Genomic DNA, 22,501 nt, shown 5'->3' with positions numbered 1-22,501 from the left:
GATGGCGGTCACAAGGAGGAGGCCCCATGCACCCCCTTCTATTTATCATTTAACATGCCCCAGGGGCTAAACATTACAGAAGCGCTGGAGCTTGTGCTCTTTTTTTTCTGGTGGGAGTCACATATCCAGTGAGACTTCTGTTGAAAAATGGAACCCCTCCCAAAGGCCTAGGGGGTATTCCTACCTTGCCCCCTTTTCTTTTTCCAGTTTTCTGTGACCCCTGTCTTAAGACGGCTGCTAAACTTTCTTGTTTGAAGGGTTGGCAGCCAATAACATTGGCATGGGACTGTGGGATCCTTGGAGGAGTCGCATCCCTAGATATACAAATTATTATTAATATTTATTTGTTTATAAATCTAAAATGGATTTACACCAAATAACCAAAAGCACTCTTTCTGGACCAAGAGCTAGCTTTCTGCCAAATGTGGTGTAATTCCGTCAAGTGGTTTGGGCTGTAGTCCTCTTCAAAATCAACATGGGAATTAACATTGGGAAAAAACTTTTTTTGACAGACCCCCGCCTCCCTTTTTCACGGCCCCGCTAGACAGAATACCTCAGAACTTTCCAAGTCCAACAAGAATCACCGGCACACTTGTTTTTGGAAAATTTTGTGAAGAGTTGTCAAACGGCGCCAAAGATATAGGAAAGTAAATAACGATCTTCCTATGGAAAGCAGGTCCTAACTATAACTACCAACGGGAGGGAAGATAGATAGATAGATAGATAGATAGATAGATAGATAGATAGATAGATAGATAGATAGATAGATAGATAGATAGATAGATAGATAGATAGATAGATAGATAGATAGATAGATAGATAGATAGATAGATAGATAGATAGATAGATAGATAGATAGATAGATAGATAGATAGATAGATAGATAGATAGATAGAATACAATCCAGAATTTATCTATTATCCAAAAATAGTCGGGTACTGACTCCAAGTTAGTAAGTGCTTTCTTTGGCTGTTACATGTCCATGACGCGTATCGGCCACCATTGTGACCGCCAAACAATTTTCAGATCAGGTGCCAGATTTAGTGTGCCAATGGCTGCATGCATTTAACATTTCCAACAACAACTCTCCAACAGGAACATTCAGGAGCACGCAACGGATTCCACAGCCTTGTTATTGTGCCAAGCAGACGCGTTTCGGCGAGAATTCGCCTTTCTCAATACTTGTCTCCACCGGGGGTCTGATGCTATCAGTTCTTTCATTTAACAAAACGCACTCCCATTGGTTGCTAGATATTTGAATCCTTCCAATTACAGTGCCTGTGGATTGAAAAAAATCTCCTTCAGTAGGTTATGTCTCTCACAATGACGGCAAGTTCCACAATGCATCTCAAGTTCTTATTATTATTTCATGAGCGGTTTTGGTTAAATTAATAGGATACTCTCTGACCCCTTGATCGGCCGCAATTATCACATCCAGAGTATCTCACCCATAAACGCTCATTTTGTAACTCACGCTTACCATTTAGTAATGGGTACTCCGTGTCCAAGAGTATAATTGACCTTTGAGTGAAGCGACGGTTCTGGCAGACTCCATTTCAACATTTCACGAATTGCCACTCTTGTGAACCCCGAACACTTTTCGGATCAGGTGCCTCCTTTAGCGTGCCAGTGGCTGCACGCATTTAACATTTCCAACAACAACCCTCCAATAAAGAACATTTAGGAGCACACAACGGATTCCACAGCCCTTTTATTGTGCCAAGCGGATGCATTTCAGCGAGAATTTGCCTTTCTCAATTTTGTGTCCACCGGGGGTATGATGTTATCAGTTCTTTCATTATTTCACTAAATGCACTCCCATTGGTTACCAGATCTATTAATCCTTCCAATTACAGTGCCTATGGGTTGTAAAAAATCACCTTCAATAGGCAATGTCTCTCACAATAACGGCAAGTTCCACAATGCATCTCAAGTTCTTACTATTATTTCATGAGTGGTTTTGCTTAAATTAATATGATACTCTGACCCCCTTGATCGGAGACAATTATCGCATGAGGGTAACTCACCCTTAAACGCTTGTTTTGTAATTATCCAAGTGACCAGTCACTTGTTCAGAATTGGCGCTGATGTGGCCCATGACTGTCAAATGATTCAGTGTAAATGAGCCCAGGAGGTTTGAAAATTTAAAATATATCATGCTATTTGCTTCACTTGGATAATACTACTCAGAGGGTGCAGTGGGGCTTACTGCACTACAATTACAATCATTCTTCACTGTGGAGTAAATCATATTTATAAAGATTGTGAAAGGACTCATCTTGTTTAACAAACCCACTTTGAAAAAGACTTCAACGTCGAAATGTATCAGTGGACTTGGATGAGCTGCAAGTAGCTTTGTGCAAGTAATAAAAATCAAATCTGCATTACCTGGGAGTGTGGCACGTCTCTTCTTTTGGTTGTTCGTCAAACGTTGGGGACAAGGTCAACCCCAAAACGCCGGCACCAGCAGTAAGTGTGCACTGTATCTTGACCGCTTTGTATTTTATGTTTGGAATTGCGGTTGCACCCGGCATCACAAGGAGTTAAAGATCTCAACTAGCAGTGGTTACATGTTGATATAAATCCATGAAGCGAAGCATATTGCTTTTTGTCAAGGGGAGCTGCATGTCAGCAGCTCCCCTTGTCCCAAATCAATGCCGGCTCCCGCAGAAGGTGGGGAGCCGGCTGGGGCCACAGGGGCATTGGGGCTTCCCGCGGTCCACAACGTTGAGGCCAGGTCCAGGGGGATACGGTCCCCGGGGCCAAAAGTGGCCCATGGAAGGGGGGGGGAGCCCCATCCCGTATGAATTATAAAAAATACAAAGAAATAAGGTCAGGCCCCATGGGGATGGAGTCCCTGGGGCCAAAAGTGGCCCACGGAAAGGGGCCATGCGGCCCCCCTGCCGTGTAAAGTAAAAAAATAAAAAATAAACACGGCCATGTCCCGGAGGATTGGGTCCCTGGGGCAGAAATCGGACTCAGAAGGGGGCCGCGCGACCCCCCTTCCCGTTTAAACAATAAATAAAACATTTAAATGGGTCAAGCTCTGGGGGATGGGGTTCCCAGGGCACCCAAAATATTAAGAGAAGGGGGGCACAGAGCCCCCTTCTAACAATAATATTAAAAAAATCAGAAGCCGGCATCTCGCCGGAGGCCCCGCCCCCGCTCTCCACCACTGTGCAAACACGCCTCCTGGCGCATTCTGGATTAAGTCCTCTTGAATCCTGAGGGTCCCTGGGGGCCAACTAGCCCACCAGGTACCTCCAGAAAGCCCCACACAGTGGGATTGCAGAGAGGTGGTCCGAGGCCATGCATCTTTTTACACCACTCTGCGAATGCACCTCTTGGCGCACTGCTGGTGGGGCGATGATGTTCTCTTGTGTCCGAGAACCTCAGGACTAAAGTGGACTTCATTCACCGAGCAGCAGTACGCCAGGAGGCACTTTGCAGAGTGGTGGAGAAAGGGGGTGTGGCCTGTGTCCACCTCTCATCAATCCCACTATCTGGGGATTACTGCAGGTATCAGGTAGGCTAGTTGGCCCCTAAGGACCCCCAGCAGTGAAGGGGGGACTTTAATCCCCATCCAAGAGCGTGCCAGGGAGCGTGTTTTAGAGTGGTGGGCAAAGGGGGGTGGCCGGCTGAGAAAACCTACCAATCCTGCTATGTGGGACTTACTGGAGGTAAAACGAGGGGGAGCTGGCACCCAAGGTTGTCCTTGGGGGCCAACTACCCCTCCCGTTACCTCCAGTAAGTCCCACAAAGTGTGATTGCTAATAGGTATTCGGAGGCCACGCTCCTCTTTCTCCACCATTCTGCAAACGCACCTCCTGGCAAAGTACTTTTCGGGGGGTGAAGTCCACTTTACTCCTGAGGGACTTTGGAGGCCAAGAAGCCCTCCTGGCACCTCCTGTAAGTCCTACGCAGCAATTCCTGAGTGCTGGTCGGAGGCCCATTCCCCTTTCTCCGCCACTCTGCAAATGCGACTACTAGTTAAAGAAGCATTTGCAATGTAATAGGTCTCACATTTGGAAGAGTAAAAGCTATTGGCGTTATAAATGTAAAAGTTTTTTACTAATGTTTTTGGGAGTGAGTGGATGTATGTTGTGTGTAGTGAAATTATGAGGTATGTTCAACAGTGAAATTATGTGGATAGAAAGTATGTGGTATTTAGTGCATAGGAATTATGTCTTATGCAGAGTAATTATGTGGTATGGGAGTCTGTGTTGTGGAGCGGTAGCCTCAGGTTTAGTCTTCCTTGTTTCCATAGAAGCTAAACTATAAACTCAATGAGACAAAATAAAGAAGGAACCACTGACGAGCACTTCTGGACCTAGTCAGAGAAATCAGCAGGGCCACTGGAATTATGCGACTGTTTGTCTGCACCATTTTTCGCACTATTATACATTTTCCACATAATTCATCATCTGCTGCATAATCTGCAGATTTGAACAAAAAAAACTTGTTTCTAGCTCAAATGGCTCAAACGTTACCAAAAATGCAGGGACAAGTGGTATGGCGTAGTGGAAGGCCCTTTGCAAACCTAGAATGGTCACCTCTTACTTATTGCTAAATGTGAGTTAGATTGGTACTAATGGTGTGAAAACCACTCTTGCTTGTTTCTGCGTCTCTCTTGCCTTCTTCTGCATTTCCTCGGTTCTTTCTGTGCCTTTCTTAACTTTTCTGCACCTCTCTTGCATTTTTCTGCACCTCTCTTGTCTGTTTCATCACTTCTCTTGTTGTTTTCGGCACCTTTGTTGCTTCTTTCAACACTTCTCTTGCCTCTTTCTACACTTCTCTTGCCTCTTTCTGCACCCCTCTTGCCTCTTTCTGCACCCCTCTTGCCTCTTTCTGTACCCCTCTTGCCTCTTTCTGTACCTCTCGTGGCTCTTTCTGCACCCCTTTTGCCTCTTTCTGCACCCCTTTCCCTCTCTGCACATCTTGCCTCTTTCTGCACCCCTCTTGCCTCTTTCTGCACCCCTCTTGCTTCTTTTTGCACTTCTCTTGCCTCTTTCTGTACCCCTCTTGCCTCTTTCTGCACCTGTCGGTTTTTTCTGCACTGCTCTTGCCTCTTTCTGCACCCCTCTTGCCTCTTTCTGCACCCCTCTTGCCTCTTTTGGCACCCCTCTTGCCTCTTTTGGCACCCCTCTTGCCTCTTTTGGCACCCCTCTTGCCTCTTTTGGCACCCCTCTTGCCTATTTCGCCACCCCTCTTGCCTACTTTGCCACTGCTCTTGCTTCTTTCTGCACCCCTCTGGCCTCTTTCTGTATCCCTCTTGCCCCTTTCTGCACCCTTCTTCCCTTTTTCTGCAACCCTCTTCCCCCTTTCTGTAACCCTCTTTCCGAACCCCTCTTCCAGCAACCCTCCTCCCTCTTTCCGCACCCCTCTTCCCGCACCTCTCTTACCTCTTTCTGTACCCCGGTTCCCTTTTTCTGAATCTCTCTTGCCTCTTTCTGCCACTCTCTTGCCTCTTTCTGCAGTTCTCTTGTCTCCTTTTGCAGTTCTCGTCTCCTTTTGCAGTTCTCGTCTCCTTTTGCAGTTCTCGTCTCCTTCTGCAGTTCTCGTCTCCTTCTGCAGTTCTCGTCTCCTTCTGCAGTTCTCGTCTCCTTCTGCAGTTCTCTCGCCTTTTTCTGTACCCCTCTTGCCTCGTTCGGCACCCCTCTTGACTCGTTCGGCACCCCTGTTGCCTAGAACCCCTCTTGCCTCTTTCTGCACCCCTCTTGCCTCGTTCGGCACCCCTCTCGCCTCATTCGGCACCCCTCTCGCCTCGTTCGGCACCCCTCTCGCCTCGTTCGGCACCCCTCTTGCCTCGTTCGGCACCCCTCTTGCCTCGTTCGGCACCCCTCTTGCCTCGTTCGGCACCCCTCTTGCCTCGTTCGGCACCCCTCTTGCCTCGTTCGGCACCCCTCTTGCCTCGTTCGGCACCCCTCTTGCCTCTTTTTGCACCCCTATTGCTTCTTTCTGTACCTCTGTTGCTTCGTTCTGCACCTCTGTTGCTTGCTTCGTTCTGCACCTCTGTTGCTTCGTTCTGCACCTCTGTTGCTTCATTCTGCACCTCTCATGCCTCTTTCTGCATCGCTGTTGCTTCTTTCTGCATTTCTCCTGCTTCTGCCTCATTCTGTACTTCTGTTGCTTCTTTCTGCTCCTCTCTTGCCTCATTCTGCATTACTGTTCCCTTTTTCTGCACCTATCTTGCCTGTTTCTCCAACACTCTTGCCTCCTTCTGCACCTCTGTTGCTTCTTTCTGCACTTCTCTTTCCTCTTTCGGCACACCTCTTGCCTCCTTCTGCACCTCTGTTGGTTCTTTTTGCACTGCTCATGCTTCTCTCTGCACCTCTTTTGCCTGTTTCTGCAATTCACTTGCCTCTTTCTGCACTTCTCTTGCCTTTTTCTGCACCCCTCTTGCCTCCTTCTGCAGTTTTGTTGCCCCCTTCTGCAGTTCTGTTGCTTCCTTCTGCACTTCTGTTGCCTCCTTCTGCACTTCTGTTGCCTCCTTCTGCACTTCTGTTGCCTCCTTCTGCACTTCTGTTGCTTCCTTCTGCACTTCTGTTGCCTCCTTCTGCACCTCTGTTCCTTCCTTCTGCAGTGCTCTTGCCTCTTACTGCACCACTCATGTCTGATTCTGCACCTCTGTCGGTTCTCTTTGCACTGTTCTTGCTTCTCTCTGCACTTCTCTTGCTACTTTCTGCACTTTGCTTGCTACTTTCTGCAGCCCTCTTGCCTCCATCTGCACCCTTCTTGCAATCTTTCTGTGCCCCTCTTCCCTCTTTGCACCCCTCTTCCCTCTTTCTGCACCCCTCTTGCCTCTTTCTGTACCTCTCGTGCCTCTTTCTGCACCCCTTTCCCTCTGCACATCTTGCCTCTTCCTGCACCCCTCTTGCCTCTTTCTGCACCCCTCTTGCTTCTTTTTGCACTTCTCTTGCCTCTTTCTGTACCCCTCTTGCCTCTTTCTGCAACTGTCGGTTCTTTCTACACTGCTCTTGCTTCTTTCTGTATCTCTCTTGCCTCTTTTGGCACCTGTCATGCCTCTTTTGGCACCCCTCTTGTCTCTTTTGGCACCCCTCTTGCCTATTTCGCCACCCCTCTTGCCTACTTTGCCACTGCTCTTGCTTCTTTCTGCACCCCTCTGGCCTCTTTCTGTATCCCTCTTGCCCCTTTCTGCACCCTTCTTCCCTTTTTCTGCAACCCTCTTCCCCCTTTCTGTAACCCTCTTTCCGAACCCCTCTTCCAGCAACCCTCTTCCCTCTTTCCGCACCCCTCTTCCCGCACCTCTCTTGCCTCTTTCTGTAACCCCGGTTCCCTTTTTCTGAATCTCTCTTGCATCTTTCTGCCACTCTCTTGCCTCTTTCTGCAGTTCTCTTGTCTCCTTTTGCAGTTCTCGTCTCGTTTTGCAGTTCTCGTCTCCTTCTGCAGTTCTCGTCTCCTTCTGCAGTTCTCGTCTCCTTCTGCAGTTCTCGTCTCCTTCTGCAGTTCTCGTCTCCTTCTGCAGTTCTCGTCTCCTTCTGCAGTTCTCGTCTCCTTCTGCAGTTCTCTCGCCTCTTTCTGTACCCCTCTTGCCTCGTTCGGCACCCCTCTTGCCTCGTTCGGCACCCCTCTTGCCTCGTTCGGCACCCCTCTTGCCTCGTTCGGCACCCCTGTTGCCTAGAACCCCTCTTGCCTCTTTCTGCACCCCTCTTGCCTCGTTCGGCACCCCTCTCGCCTCTTTCTGCACCCCTCTTGCCTCTTTCTGCACCCCTCTTGCCTCGTTCGGCACCCCTCTTGCCTCGTTCGGCACCCCTCTTGCCTCGTTCGGCACCCCTCTTGCCTAGCACCCCTCTTGCCTCTTTCTGCACCACTCTTGCCTCGTTCAGCACCCCTCTTGCCTCGTTTGGCACCCCTCTTGCCTCGTTTGGCACCCCTATTGCTCCTTTCTGCACCTCTGTTGCTTCGTTCTGCACCTCTGTTGCTTCGTTCTGCACCTCTGTTGCTTCGTTCTGCACCTCTGTTGCTTCGTTCTGCACCTCTGTTGCTTCGTTCTGCACCTCTATTGCTTCGTTCTGCACTTCCCATGCCTCTTTCTGCACTGCTGTTCTGCATTTCTTCTGCTTCTGCCTCATTCTGTACTTCTGTTGCTTCTTTCTGCTCCTCTCTTGCCTCATTCTGCATTACTGTTCCCTTTTTCTGCACCTATCTTGCCTGTTTCTCCAACACTCTTGCCTCCTTCTGCACCTCTGTTGCTTCTTTCTGCACTTCTCTTACCTCTTTTGGTACACCTCTTGCCTCCTTCTGCACCTCTGTTGGTTCTTTTTGCACTGGTCATGCTTCTCTCTGCACCTCTTTTGCCTGTTTCTGCAACTCACTTGCCTCTTTCTGTACTTCTCTTGCTTCCTTCTGCACCTCTGCTGCTTCTTTCTGCAGTGCTCTTGCCTCTTCCTGTACCCCCTTCCCTCTCTGCACCTCTCACCTCTTTCTGCACCTCTGTTGCCTCTTTCTGCACTTCTCTTACTACTTTCTGCACCCCTCTTGCCTTTCTGCACCCCTCTTGCCTCTTTCTGCACCCCTCCTGCCTCCTTCTGCAGTTCTGTTGCCTCCTTCTGCAGTTCTGTTGCCTCCTTCTGCACTTCTGTTGCCTCTTGCACCTCTGTTCCTTCCTTCTGCAGTGCTCTTGCCTCTTACTGCACCACTCATGTCTGATTCTGCACCTCTGTCGGTTCTCTTTGCACTGTTCTTGCTTCTCTCTGCACCTCTTGCCTCTTTCTGCACTTCTCTTGCTACTTTCTGCACTTTGCTTGCTACTTTCTGCAGCCCTCTTGCCTCCATCTGCACCCTTCTTGCAATCTTTTTGTGCCCCTCTTCCCTCTTTGCACCTCTCTTGCCTCTTTCTGCACCTCTGTGGGTTCTTTCTGCACTGCTTTTGCTTCTTTCTGGACCTCTCTTGTAAATTTCTGCACCCCATTGCCTCCTTCCGTACCGCCATTATTGTTAAAACCTGAGTCGGGTCGGGGACAATCGATATTTGCCCGGCGGTATTGCCTCTGTGACCCTCTAGTTATTTAATCAATGAAGAGGCAGGCGCTGGAGACTGGAAAGCAGGAAACAAGGTTTTTATTCTCTCCGGAGGAGAACACAACGAAACGGACAGAAGGTATCGTTCTGAGGTGCTCTAGATACATTTCTGAGGCCTGGCCTCTTATACACTGTTTTATGACTTTATTGTAGATTACACATTCATGTTAAAGCTTTGATGTATGGAAAAGACATTCCCGGAACTCCCCTTTGGGCCCGTTCCCACACACATTTACAGTTGAAGTCCCCACCCTAGTCACAACAGGTGATGAGTATCCCGCAGCCGGATATTCCGCCGATTCACGGAATGTGGGGGGTTTGATCGGATCTCATGGAGTGGGGGCTTTGATCAACCCGGGGATCCTTTGATGGGGGAAGCTTTCTATTGTACGGGGAGGGGCAAGGAATGGTATCGGCAGAGCTGGGTGTCGGCCTGGGAACGGGGAAGACAAAACGGGCACACGGGGAAAAAGGGGGTTTGCATCTAAGGGCCGGAGATCATGAAAGGGAAGCAGGGAGGTGTCGCGCTGGGAACAGGATGAGGGCCTGGGGCAGAGCAGCGCCGAAGAGGGGTTTATGACTCAAGGCAGGTGCAAGCAGGGGGTGGTCAGCGTGCAGGCTTAGTGAAGGCGAAGGGCTATGTCAGGGGCCAGCGGCATGCAAATGGGTTCGTTCTGCTCGGGGCATCTTAAAAAAATGGCGGGCGCGCACGACAAAAGTGTGGCATCAGGGGAAGAGGCAAGATGGCGCAGATAATGTTCACCAAAACGTACTAATTTTCAACATTGGTTGGTTCTGCACTACTCTTGCTTCTTTCTGCACCTCTATTGCCTGTTTCTGCAACTCACTTGCCTCTTTCTGCACCTGTTGCTTTTTCTGCACTTCTCTTGCTTCTTTCTGCACCCATCTTGCTTCTTCCTGCACCCCCTTCCATCTCTGCACCTCTCTTGCCTCGTTCTGCACCTCTGTTGCTACTTTCTGTACCCCTTGCTTCTTTCTGCACCCATCTGCTTCTTCCTGCACCCCCTTCCCTCCCTGCACCTCTCTTGCCTCTTTCTGCACCTCTGTTGCTACTTTCTGTACCCACCTTGCCTCTTACTGCACCCTTCTTCCATATGTCTGCACCCCTCTTGCGTCTTTCTGCAGTTCTGTTGCCTCCTTCTGACCTCTGTTCCTTCTTTCTGCAGTCCTCTTGCCTCTTTCGGCACCCCTGCTTGCCTACTTCTGCACATCTGTTGGTTCTTTCTGCATAGCTTTTGCTTCTTTCCGCTGCCCTCTTGTCTCTTTCTGCACCTCTCATTCCCTCTTTATGCACCTCTCTTGCCTTTTTCTGTACAACTGTTCCCTTTTTCAGCACCTCTTGCCTCTTTCTGCCACGCTTGCCTCTTTCTGCAGTTTTCTTCTTTCTTTTTGCACCCCTCTTGCTTCTTTTTGCACCCCACTTGCCTCTTTCTGCACCCCTCTTGCCTCTTTCTGCACCCCTCTTGCCTCTTTCTGCACCCCTCTTGCCTCTTTCTGCACCCCTCTTGCCTCTTTCTGCGCCTCTCCTTGCAACCCTCTTATCACTTTCTGCACCCCTCTTGCCTCTTTCTGCACCCCTCTTCCCTAGTTCTGTGCCTCTCTTGCCTCTTTCCGCAGTTTTCGTGTTTCCTTCGGCACCCATTGCTTCTTTCCGCACCTCTCTCGCTCATTTCTGCACCCCTCTTACCTCCTTCTGCACCCCTCCTACCTCCTTCTGCACCCCTCTTACCTCCTTCTGCACCTCTGTTGCTTCTTTCTTTACCCCTCTTTCATTTCTGCATCTCTTCTCTCTGCACTCCCTTGCCTCCTCCTGCACCTCTCGCCTCGTTCTACACCTCTCGCCTCTTTCTGCACCTCTTGCCTCCTTCTACACTTCTCTTGCCTTTTTCTGCACCCCTCTTGCCTCTTTCTGTACCGGTTGTTTTTTTCTGCATTTCTCTAGCTTCTTTCTGCACCCCTCTTGCCTCTTTCTGCACCCCTCTTGCCTCTTTCTGCACCCCTCTTGCCTCTTTCTGCACCCCTCTTGCCTCTTTCTGCACCCCTCTTGCCTCCTTCTGCACCTCTCTTGCCTCCTTCTGCACCTTTGGATCTTCTTTCTGCACATCTCTTGCCTCCTTCTGCACATCTGTTGGTTCTTTTTGCACTGCTCTTGCTTCTTTCTGCATCTCGTTTGCTTGTTTCACTTAATCTATCTCTCACTAATTTGTTTATACATCAATCATCCTCTTTATGCAAGAGGTTATGAAAGTTACCCAACCTTTAACCTACTTCCTCATCGAATATCTAATACAGGTGTAGTACCACTTAAATTCACATACCTTAAAATCAAGAATCTTGTTCTTATGTTGTTCTAGCATGGCTAGAATTACAGTGAGAGGGTTTAATAGTAATTTTCCAGAGGGTAATATTAAACTCTGCTATACAGCAAACAACCCCAGTAACCCAAATGGTATTAAAACATTGTTACTTGTAAGTGTGAAAACAATCTGTAATTGAAATTTAAATATCCAACTCATCAGCCAGCGAGATGCAAACAGATGTCATGCAGCTATGGATAGAAAGCTTTTGATTTAGCCAGAGTTTACATGCAGCCAGATCCGTTGACAAGTGTGAGTAGTAGTTGTACATTACATTGGATTGGTAAACATTTCAAGATAGTGTCCCTCAAGTGGAAATTTACACACTTAAAATACACAACTAAATGTTATTTATAGTTTTATTCAAATTCACGTATGTACAATTTTAGGGACAAGTCGAATATATGACTCTGCTCATAATCACATGATTTTCAGGCAAGGTTCAGAACTTTGATAATAGCCAAGATACACAGGTTTCAGTGCTGCCATCCTACCCACTGGACCACAAAGCCTCCCTTAGTGGATTATAAGGAGAGGCTTTGCTTATCTGCTACAAGGCATCAGATGTTCTAAGAAATTTGTATTTATTGCATAATTAAATGGTATACCAGTGAGAAGAGCAGTCATAATGAATAAGTAATGTAGTTTATGCTGAAGCAAATGTTTACCTGGTCATGTCCACAAAACCCACGTAGTTCAACTAAGAATGATTTGCCTATCAGTTGTGTCTAGCTCATTATCTCTCCTTTTTAAGTGCGATTTGTTTCACCTCAATTTATTATACCTCTCTAATGCATAGCAACAAGATTACTGCCTCTATTTTAGGCATAGCAGAACTACATTATACCTTGTTAACACTAAGCACCTGCAAGTTTAAGAATTCAAACAAGAACTACACAGTCAATCTGTAAATTATTGTTTCCGTACAGAGCATTGGTCAAAAATGTAGAAACAACTTACTTTTCATCCTACTGATTTCTGCAGGTAAACTCTTCAGTTTGTTATTAGATAGGTTAAGTTGCACCAAATGTGTTAGACCCGCAAAACTGCATGGAATGGTTGAAAGACTGTTGTTGGAGAGATCCTAGCAAAAGTCATGGATACAAAATATAATAATACAATGTTACAACAATACTTCATGGGAACTTCTGTAGAAAACTCCGGCATATCTGGGTTTCTTTCAACAATTGCAAAATAGACATTTTGATAGCAAAAGAACGGAGAAACGCATTTATATTTTTACAAGGCAACAGGTAAATTCTCAGACACAAATGTAAATATTGTGGCCAAGTTCAAGACAATATAAGCAATGCCCTAGAAAATAAACTCAAGCAGCACTGTAAATGCTCTCACCTTCTCTTTCCAATATATTTTCCTAGTCCAAACACCTAAAAGTTAGCCTAGTCTGAACTACACTTGCTAATGCAATCACAGATGTGCAAATGCACTGTGAAAATGCAGACCTGGCTCCAAGCTTCCTATTGCTTAGGGGTCCTACTTAGATATCATGTTAGCCCCAGCAAATAGGATTTTGTATGCGGAGTTTACATTTTATCTTTGCTAGAAACCCAACAAAGGCGAAAAAAGCATCTTAGATCACAACTCTGCATATTATAGTGTTCAACATCAGTAAAAACCATGCAACAATTTGACCTTCCGTACACAAAATATTAAATAATTGGGGGCCTAACTTAGAGTTTGGTTGAGAGAGTATTCTGTCGAAGACGTGATGGAGTACCCGGCCTGCCAAATCCTCAGTCCTGTTGCCTCTGCTAGAGACAGGCAGGCCAGATGTATTCAATCAACAGAGTTTGGTCAATAGAATACTTCATGATGGAGGTTCCTGTCAATTTTGAGAGTAATTCGTAGAGCCGATGGACAAGTCTAAATTTTGTGGAGGTTCCTTGGGGTGGCAGAGATATGGTCCTCCCCCTTCCCTATGGAGTCAACTATGTCGCCAAGATCAAAACCAGGCCTATAGTGTTTGAAACCGGTCTTGAATCAGTGAACATTATAGATCAGAGAGATGCTTTATCTCTCAGGTGGGCTACTAAACTCATAACCATAAAATTAATCTAACATGCTTGAGGAATACATAGCCAGCTAAAACTGATGTTCTATTTCTCTAAGGTATGTCGGGTGGTTGTGGTCTTTGAATTCGATTTTTAAATGGGTTACCCATAAGGATATGAATATGAAATATTGTCACATATCACATTATCATAATACAGACATAAGATAAACAACCAATGTGCATGTGCATGATATTACTTTTTTTTAAATAAATTGTTTCTAAACTCCTGCAAAATTATTTCATTTCATCAGCAAAGCTGTTCTTCCTTACGGAGGACGCAGCAGGTAGACAGTTCTCACGTGCAAATTGATTTTTAATTACAATGCTGCCCAATTTCTTTTCATTGATAATGTATAGCTTCAATATTCCTCATTCTATTACCTCACTTCTTCAACGTAGGGGTGTGCAGCGCTTCTCAAGTCAAAGTTACAAACGTGTTTGTGATCTATGTACGCTAAAGATGACAACACCATTAGGTTAGCTACACAACTAATGTCCCAGTTGTTACCAAACAGATCTATTTTCACATCTGCCGTATTATTCTTTCTTAAAAGCAATGTTCAGTCCTAAATTATTATTACCATGAACTTTAAAACATAATCTAAATCAAAACATATCTTCTCACAGTCGCAAGGCTTCTTTTGCACAGGAACATGACAATACTTTCTTGGGAATTACTGCCAGATTTGATACATACATCACATATTATTCAATATTATCAAGTCAAATCCAGTGCAAAAGCACATATTGCTGTCACTATTTACCCTCGTTATCTGGGACATGTTTTAGCGTCTATTCATCCTATAAGCAATGTATATGAAATAAAAGCACAAATAGCGTTGAAGCAGCAAATAGTTATTTTCGTAGCTTGCATTTCTTTCATCAGTTGCTCAAAAAAGCTTTAATGCTGATGAAATTGGAAAAATACCACCCTGGACATTCAACAGTGTTTTCTTTAAAAATGAGGTGAATGAGTTTTAAAAAGCAAATAAGTCTCAGACAACGGTCCCTGCCGTGTGCCCAGATTCACAGCTCACTGGCTTATATCCTCTGTGAGATTATGCCACGATGGAGAAAAGTTTCATTATTCTTTAACTTTTTTGAGAAGAAATGCCAAACCTGACATAGGAATCACCAACCTCAATTGGACTTGTGTTTTTTTAGCATAGGGTGAGCCCTCTGCTTTTAAGAAGCATGCGGAGGGAATCTTGTATGGCCCAAGAAGAGTAGACTAATTTGGTCAGCAGGAATTTGATAACAGGTGTTGAAAATTGACCTTTCTGCAGGGCTATCCCCGAAACTTTTGCCTTCCTGCTCACTTTTTTGCTGAATTAGTTTTGTTGGCTTTTAGGACTCTGGGCACTTTACCACTGCTAATCAGTGATAAAGTGCATATGTTCTCTGCTTAAAACATGGTAATCCTGCATATATATGCGACCGGCCCGGTGTGGGTTGTAGGCGGCATGCTGTGTACAGCAAAGACTGTTTCACTAATAATAATCAATAAAGAAGATTTGTCGTAAAAAACATGGTAACATTGGCTTATCCACAACTGGCATATTTAATTTACTTATAAGTCCCTACTAATGTGCACTCCATGTGCCCAGGGCCTGTAAATTAAATTCTACTAGTGGACCTGCAGCACTGATTGTGCCAACCATTCAAGTAGCTCTTGAAACATCTCCGGTCCGCCGTTGCAGAGCCTGTGTGCGCAGTTTTAAACTGCCATGTCAACCTGGCAAGTTCACCCGTTGGCTGGCCCAGACTTTCCTTTTCACTACAAAGACGTCACCCATAAGTAGGCCCGGACAGCTCAAGGGCAGGGTGCAGTGTACTTAAAAGTAGGACACGTACTTTTATGTTTTATATGTCCTAATAGTCAAAAACTTTTACATTCATTTTCCACTACTGCAAGGTCTATATCTCCCATGGGATAACACTGGGATTACATTTTATAAATGTAATTTCCAAATAAAGAAGAGATTTGACGGCCAAGTTTGGTGTCTCTGGAATCACAATTTTTTTTACCAAGAGTTGCCAACAATTGCCAATAGTCGATAGAATACAGCAATCTTGAACACATCCTAGGGTGACCCCACTTTCCCCCACCCCTGTCAGTACCTCAGAGACTTTCAGCAAAAAATATAAGTAGATCGAATGTCAGTGTTCACTCAAACTCACTTCTGAATGGCCGCCTCAATTTGGCACCGGTAACAGCCCTTTCTCTTTTCAGATTCCTTCAGTCTCTGTTTGGTCGTAACTCAGCTTCGCGATCGTGCAAAGGATTTTGAGTCTCAATTGCTCAGAGCGTATACAAAATTTCTTCTGTGTCTTGCAAAATAATCTACCCATGCAAAAGCACATAGCTCACAAACGTTAAAGCAAAGGACAAGCACAGTACCTACTTTTTTCTGTGGGTCAATCGCCAAGATAATAGCCAGCAAAGGAACAAAACCAAGAAAGGGGTCCCTGCCCAGCCTCCTCCAGGCATGGATGGGCACGCCTATGGCCGGTGCTTCGACCCGGACACGGCCTGCATGTCCCACTCTGCAGGATTGCAGGGCACTTTTGAGTGCGATGTTGGGATGCCCGCCCTCTCAAAGCAAAGGCTGTAACTGCACCTTCTGGTGCGATGTGTATCCTCAAAATAGTTTTGTCACCATTTAAAATTACATCTTATGATGAAGTCAGATTTTAAATTGTAGTTCTGGAAATGCCACGTTTAGAAAGTTGGCAATGTCTCACTTAAGCTTTTCCCTCTAAATACATGTCTGGGGTGGGTGACAGCTGGGCTTTGGGCATTCCCTCTAGACAACCACAAACAAAGGGAGAATGGGTGTGACTTAATAGGCCATCCATATCCTGATGTCCCATCCTGGGCAGGATGGCAGGGAGGAGTTGGGCACATCCTCACTTACACGTGAATAGGTTGTGTCCCTTCCCACACAAAGGGCTGCATAACCCCCTAAAGTGAGTCTGGAGCCAGGTCAGGGACTCTGTGCACTTCAAAGGCATCTCTTTCAAGTCTCCGCCACTTCAAAAGGCACAACTGGGCATATGTACTGGACCTCAGACACCACCATTTCAGTACACTTCTGAACCTGTGGATACTCTGCCAGGAAATATGACTGCTGTGCTGCTGAAAGGACTGCCACTATGCTGGACTGCTACTCTGAAGTAGCTGCTGACATGCTGCTCTTTTGCCTGAGGAAGAAGAAATTAACCTGACCCATATAGAGTGAGAGTGGCCGCAAGTTCGTCTCTTCGCACAGCAAGTATCGCCACTCACGATCACAAGGCTCCTGCTCATCCGTCTGCGACATGCAGCGGTGGTTCGTGCCAAGCGGACCACCGCCAGAGACATTCTCCTTGCTCCCAATGAACTTCTTCCCCATGAACGGGACTCTTAGCACAATTAATGAGAAGGTAAAACCTCAATGTGACTTATCTGGGACTGCATCCGAAGCGTGCTCCATCACGGTCAGCTAGAGCTTTTGGATTTGACTCAGTCTAACACAACCAGATATCCCTGGTTGGTGTTTTATGCTTCTAAGCACTATATTTCAGTTAATTCTATAGGAATTCATAACTCAGATTCTACTTAGTGGATATTTGTCGTTTTGGTCGTGTTTTGTTAATTGAACTAAGCTCTATATTTCTAACCAAGTGTGGCATCTTTTTGTGTGGTGTTTTCACTGTTTGAAGGTTTGCACAAATACTTTACACTTTGCCTTTTAAGTAAAGCCTGACTGCTCCGTGGCAAGCTACCAGGGGGTGAGCACAGGCTAATTTAGGCTGTGTTTGTGACTTACCCCCACTAGGATTGTGGGTCCTGCTTGGACAGGGTGCATACTGCTGTCAACCAAAAAACGAGTTTCCAATAACAGGGTTTTAACCTTTTCCATGCTAATGACAAGGTGAACTTGTCATGAGGCACACTGGAGCTGTGCTCATGACAAGGTCAACTCGTCATGTATAATGGGATTATCAAACTTCCAGCACAGGAGGGGAAAAGCCTTAGCAGCCAAGGTGTTAACCTTAAGGAGCACATGCTGTTATAGGGACATTTAGCTTTCAGGAAGCTTGTGGTCATCCATAATGGGGTGCTGAACATGCACATTTCAAGGACCAAACACAGGATTTGCTTGATGGCAAACCAAAAGTAGAATAGCGTCACCCACTCAGGGGATGCAAATGAGGTTTCAGTTACTGATGGCCTCCAGGTGGCCCTGGGTAACAGACGGCAAACATGGATAATAGGAGTAATCCATGTAGAACTCAATAGAGATATGATAGGGGTAGAACAGGAAGCAGTCTAGCCTGATCGGATGGGATCAAAGAAGAGTGGGGAGACCACAGTGTTTGTAGAGAACACATTTTAATATGTACTTGCTGTTTATTTTGTGCCAATCTTAAGAAAGTGGTAAACACTCACTCACGCAGGGGGGCTAGAGGGGCCAGGGCAGATATCCTCCCAAGGCCCAGACAAAGGGAGCATCTAGGAAAACGGTGCAAAATAAAACAGGAAATGACACCCCTGTCCGACAGGGAAGGCAAGGGGTGTATAGGGTGCCAGTAAACAACAAAGGGCATGAACCCAAATCAGCCTGTGGTAGGCCAGAGCTTGGTTTGAATTTGGTCTCTGATGGTGTTTGGGGGCTTAAAAGAAGATGCCTCGGCTAGGACCCCTTACATTCTTCAGGGCAGCGGGTAGCACGTCGAAATAAACCCCAGCTGACCAAGATCAGCCAGGGAGGAAGTGTGGATCACATGTGCCCCCCCCCCTTTTGTCACTGGAACATAGCCGCGGCCCTGGGGGAGACGTCTTGTCAGAAGCCCAGCAGTCACCGCCACAGCCAGCTTTTTTCAAGCAGAGCTCAATGTGGCAAAGGTTCAGCCCAACGTTGAGAAGCAGCTTAACGTCAAGAAGCAGCCCCAAGAGCAAAGCGCAAAGTACCGCCACGGCACCAGGACATTGCCGGAAGACCAGAAGAACCCATGCTGGGTACGGCACACGATTGTGTTGCAATGGTATGTGGTGTAATGGTATCCGATGTAACGACGCTGTCGTTGTAATGACCGGATTATAATGGCATGCGTTGTATTGACTTTGTTGTAAATGATATTTAACGCCTCGAACACCAGCCACAAAAGAAGAGCTGCCGGGTCCACACAAGTGAGACGGCACAGCCGACCAGCCGACAGTAACAGACACCCCACCCATGTGCCTCGCCCATTAATAGCACACAAGCCGAACAGATGGGATCCCTTGTTTCAAGGCAATTAAACCTGCAGGTCCCATTACTGAGCACCGGGCCCAAGCAGTACCCGCATCTGCTTTTGCAGGGTCTTAAAGCAACCAGGGGAGTGAAGCAATTAAGTACAAAATAAATCCAGTTGAGCTGAAATAGCTCAATTGAGAGAGCGTTAAACTGAAGATCTAAAACTTCCTGGTTGGATCCTGGGTTTCGGCAGCTAGCGATTGTGTGAGATGTTTTTGGTATTTAAAAATGTCGCCCCTACTTCACACATTCTCACAAAACGGACTAGTTGTGGCATTACCATTATATACATCAGCCCAGTCCAAGGGCACATGAGCCAAGGCAAGAGAAATCATGCATTCAGGGGGGAGAGGCCAGGCAACCCACACATTGTGGAGCTAGCACCAGAAGCATATCAAGGAGGCACACTAGGGCAACCTTACATGGTTACTAGGGCCATGTGCTTGGGCAGCTTAAGAACACTGACAGTAAAAGAGCGCATCTGGTGCAATAATACAATGACATTTTCGCTATTGGAGATACAAGTGAAAGGCTTAGACCTCACCACAAGTGACAAGAAAGAAGAGGAAAAAGAATAGGGTAAGGAAGGAGAGGAATTTTGACCACTGACTGGATGCATTCAGGATTATGGCTTGCATCCTAGTAGAGAGGTTTCCTCATTGGGCAAATGATTTATGGTTGTATAAATCAAAGATTCACGAGGCACAGAGGTAGTGCAGTGTAGTGTAGTGTAGTGTCCATGTGCACCCCTCCCGCGTGGACACTCTTTAGATAACTGTCTCGTACAGCCCGTTGGCGCATGAGCCGATCGAATGTTGACAGTTTGTCTATGAGGTTATAATAGTTGCTACACGAAATCTGTGGGATCTTGACTTTGTATTTACAATAAACTTACCTTCAACTTCGGATGCTTCCGGTCTTCATTACATTCTTCGTGGCGACGAGCAAGAAGAACAAAGATCCCACACAGCACCCACGCCGTAGTCTAGGACATTTCTTTACCACAGAAAATGTATCGATGACAACCGGCAAATCCATATACACTGCGTACTCCTGAAGCTGGTGTGTTGTCTATATCAAGCGTAGGCTTACACCTCCGTCCTGCCTGAGCCATACCAACCCTGAAGCACCCAAGTGTCTGTGTGTGTCTCTGATGTGACAAAGCTCAGCGAGTGGATTACATAAAGTTCGCAGCAGCACTCTCAGCAGCTCTACTTTTCTCTTCTGTCAAGAAATGATACCGGAACTTGTGTTTATGAGCTCCGCCTGCCAGTTGACAGATTCTATGCCAGTGGAGGACAACCCTGCACGTTAGGAAATGCATCATTAGGGCCTTCCATGTGAGCAATGCCTTCCTCACTCGACATCGTATGCAGACGTCTTCCTGGCAACCAACGCCTCCTATCATCGCTTAAAACTTTTTGGGAAGTCTTCCAGCATCGACAGTGCCGTGCAGAATTTTATCTTGCCGTTTCTCCTGAGGTGCCATTTGCTTACAGCCTCTCTGCCTTTACACTCTTCTTTTCCCTGCGCACCGTCTAAGCTGTTTTCTTATCCTTCAGGTAGTTTTTCTTTCGAATAATTCCCAAGCTCGAACTCTACACTGTGCGCATCTCCTCATGGTGATACACACACCTTGTTCAATAATGGATTTGGTGTGATTTGTGCGCATAGCTACATGGTGATACGCACACCTTACTTGTCAAATTAAGTCAATGGCGTGTGCATCCGACCGGCGGTGCCACACACACCTGCGGTGGAAGACTACTTCTATTTCACACAGTGACTCACACATCTTTGTTGACCTATGTAATGATATTGTGTGTGCACTTATTCACTAGATGACACGCACACCTCTTCTTTCTCCTGCTATTCCCCTTTAAGTGTACTTCCACGAGAAAATAGTTATTCAAGCTAGAATTATCGTATTACATCTTTATGCTTATTGTTTCTCTCACACCAGGTGTAATTGATAGTATTTTCCCATGTTGTTTTTTTTCCTCGCTCCAAAAAGCTCCCTTCAAAAGTTTTAGCTGTTATCCTCCCTTCACCTTACCACTGTGCAAGCAGTTCAGCCACAGGTTTCTAGACTCATCCGGCGAACCAAGAAGAGAATAAAGCAACCACATGTGTGAAGCTAATGTCATTCCTGTCACCAGGTGCCAGAACCCCGTTAAAGAAACTAAGTGGGGTAAGGAACAGGAGTGGAAAAAAAAGAGGTGCCCCTAAGGTCTATGCAGAAAAAGGCTAGTACTCACAGTGATGTGTGAGGCCATGAACCAGGGAAAACACCCAGTCGGGTGGGGGAAAGCCTCCTAATGATGCTCCGCGCTATGCCTCTCCAAAAGAGTGTGGTAAAACCCAAAGGGGAACAAAAGCAAAGTCAAGTAAAAAAACAGGGGTGCATCCCACGAATTAATCCCACAGCCAAGAAACAAGAAAGTGGATTACCTAAACGGGCTAAAGTTCTATCTTCCAAGATGGCACGCTTGAGGGGGCTTCATAACGATAGGTGATTGCTGGTACAGGAAAGTTTGGCTAAGTGTAGTGAAACCTACTTCCCTGAGGACACGCTTCAAAAGGCTTCGTAACAATAGCCACACTTCGTGTACAAGCAGCAATCACTATGTGGGCGAAAGAAAAACAAGTTAAAATTGTCAACGCCTGACCAAGGCACACAAGGGGACACCAACCTAAAACTATACAGGGAGCAAGGCCCCGGTTAATACCTTAAGTGTAATAGAACCCGGGGAAAACACAGCGCCTCCAGATAGCAGCCCGGGGACGGGCAATCGATGTTGCAGTTCCTAAGTACGAGTCACGTGGTATTGTATTCGGCCAGGGCCGCCTCTTTAAAGGCACAGAGTCTTAACGTCTATTAATCGATGCAAGGCGGAGCTGGTGGTGCGGTCGGGACGACGCTCAAGTGCCATACAGGTGGAAAGCATAGCAATCCTATGAGTGGAGCGTGTCCAACTGCTAGGAACTCAATAAGAGAAATAAATTGAAGAAACAATAGTGCCCACACCATCATCCGCTCCCCCCCCCCCCCCAACATCATGCACATTTTGCCCCTACAAGGATTACACTGGACACATTGTTTATGGTAAAGAACTGCTGCAGGTTTATTTTCATACAACAGGAGTATGCCGTTAGTGGGTTATCTTACGGGTGATCCAGGGCGGGCAACCCCTCACTGCCCACCCGCCTAATGAGCCAGCCAGCATGGTGGGTCGACGCCCGGACAGTGCAGCACCTTGTAGATCCGTATCTTATACTCCCGCCCCTATCAGGGCGGAGCGGTGTGGCACACCCCCGGTTGGTTCAGGCCCCTCAACCGCCCGAAGGACTAACGGGGTGCTGTCGCGGTTTCCCGGGACCTCCTGCGGCTCCAGGTCTTTGGCTCTGGCACCCTTACTGTGCTAGGCAGAGGTAACCTTACTGTACCAGTCTGCCGCAGAGGTACCCTTACTGTACCCATCTGCCTCTAGATCGCCCTGTAACTCCGCTTGCAACACAAGAAAAAACATTAAAACATTCAAAATATCCGCACCGCCTGTCCAGTCGCTGGCTACGAGGATAGGGTGGGTGCTGCGCTCAGGCGGGCGGAACAGGGGCAGTAACAGAGGCAGAGCCTGGGGCGGCCGGGGCTTAAGTACCCGGCACGTCCCCACGGGAAGCCCTCCCTGGCCGCGCGTCATGGTGACCCCGAGGAGGGGCAAGCG

The 22,501-nt window shown here is 46.8% G+C and overlaps 1 protein-coding gene across 1 annotated transcript in view; it reads right to left on the bottom strand.

Annotated features, from left to right (window-relative positions):
- Positions 1 to 22,501, bottom strand: part of LRRC40 (leucine rich repeat containing 40) — a 440,314-nt gene that overhangs the window by 258,876 nt on the left and 158,937 nt on the right. The window contains exon 5 of the mRNA XM_078668782.1: positions 12,381 to 12,504. Coding sequence (XP_078524908.1) covers positions 12,381 to 12,504 — 124 coding nt within the window. The remainder of the gene's footprint in view (positions 1 to 12,380; positions 12,505 to 22,501) is intronic.

Source organism: Lissotriton helveticus, chromosome 1_2, assembly GCF_964261635.1.
Source record: "Lissotriton helveticus chromosome 1_2, aLisHel1.1, whole genome shotgun sequence".
Taxonomy (NCBI): domain Eukaryota; kingdom Metazoa; phylum Chordata; class Amphibia; order Caudata; family Salamandridae; genus Lissotriton; species Lissotriton helveticus.
This window is presented reverse-complemented; position numbering and strand designations above follow the sequence as displayed.